This window comes from Notothenia coriiceps, unplaced genomic scaffold, assembly GCF_000735185.1.
Source record: "Notothenia coriiceps isolate Sejong01 unplaced genomic scaffold, NC01 NC01_scaffold00013931, whole genome shotgun sequence".
In the NCBI taxonomy this organism is placed as follows: Eukaryota; Metazoa; Chordata; class Actinopteri; order Perciformes; family Nototheniidae; genus Notothenia; species Notothenia coriiceps.
Window position 1 is genome coordinate 1 of NW_011346632.1, and position 1,460 is coordinate 1,460.

Consider the following 1,460-nt stretch of genomic DNA (forward strand, 5'->3'; position numbering starts at 1 on the left):
TGTTCATATACATACCCATCTCGTCTTCATCTTCATCGTCCGTCTCCTCCTCTTCATCGTCCGAGTATCCCTTCGGTCTCCTTCGCTTCCTGGCACTTCGTCGTCTTGTCGGAGGTTTCCTGCGTTTCGATGTTCGTTTTTTCCCGCTGCTAGAGTCCGATTCTGCCTCCGAGCCGTTCTCTGACGCCACGAACTCTTCCTCTGAGCTGCATCGGGGGAAAAAGATTTTGATAAAATTGCAATTAATCTCAAGTGTTATTATTGATTTGATTTCTATAAGTTTTGTTTTTCATATTCTCATGTTGAATTCTTGGGATTCGAGTCCTTATACATGTCGTGACCCCTTGTTAAAGAAACTGTTCATCTAAATTGGAGAACTAATGGATGTAAAGGGGAATGTGAGAAAATAATTAATAAAGAATATTAAAAAAACAATACCTGGAATCAATGTTAATATTTGTCGACATATTAAATTATATTTGAAAAACATTAAGTGAAAATGAAAGAGGTAGAGGAATCTGAAGTCTGTAGAGTAATGTGATGTTGCACTAATCCATATTGTGATACAATTGTAAATAAGTGTTCAACGATACCTAGCATCAATGTTAATATTAGCTTTGATTTCGGAGCAGTTTCTAACCTCTCACTGATGCGAAACTCGTCCTCGCTCTCCTCCTCCTCGACGGTGCTGTCGCTGTCGAGGTCGTTCAGTCGTCTGCGTTTTTTCCTCCGCGGCCCAGCAGGGGGTTGGGGCGTTTCTCCGTTCTCTTTCCCCTCGTCCGCCTGCAGGATGACGGACATGTCTTTCCCTCGGAGCCCCGTGATGTTCGCCATGTCTTTCCCCCGACCCGCTCCTGAGGAAAACACCGTCATTAATTTAATCTGATTTCAAAAAGGATTGTCAGACATCTTGAGGAATACACGTAACGGCCCGTCCACACGGCGGCGTGCATTGAAGCTTCACCGCTTCTTCCCATTCACTTTGAATGGGGTGACGTCACGCTTTGCCGAACTGCATTGTGGTTCCGCCTCTTCGCTTTGCTCGCTTCAAAAGTTGAGAAAAGTTCAACTTTTGAAGCTTCGACGGAAGCGTCAGCCAATCAAATTATATGCCAGTACAAGCTCTAGCCAATCAAACCGCGTGCTTGTGTGTCCGGGGCAGGAGATTCAAGCTTCAACGCACGCCGCCGTGTGGCTGGGCCGTAACGGTACGTCCACACGGCAGCGTCGCGTGCTTCAACGGAGACGCTTCCCATTCACTTTGGATGGGGTGACGTCACGCTTTGCAGAACTGCATTGTGGTTCCGTCGCTTTCCTTACGTTGCTCGCTTCGAAAGTTGAGAAAAGTTCAACGTTTCAACCGTCGACGGAAGCGTCAGCCAATCAAGTCATATGCCAGTACAAGCTCTAGCCAATCAAACCGCGTGCTTGTGTCTCCGGGGCGGGAGATTAATGTGATT

The 1,460-nt window shown here is 46.6% G+C and overlaps 1 protein-coding gene across 1 annotated transcript; it reads right to left on the reverse strand.

The window, feature by feature from the left end:
* Window positions 1-15: 15 nt before the first annotated feature.
* Window positions 16-850, reverse strand: LOC104948229 (remodeling and spacing factor 1-like; the record flags this gene model as incomplete). The annotated part of the gene is made up of 2 exons (XM_010774401.1): window positions 641-850; window positions 16-206 (listed from the first exon to the last, which is right to left on the reverse strand). Coding segments are annotated over exons 1-2 (385 nt in total), but the record flags the coding sequence as incomplete, so codon positions are not given.
* Window positions 851-1,460: the final 610 nt, after the last annotated feature.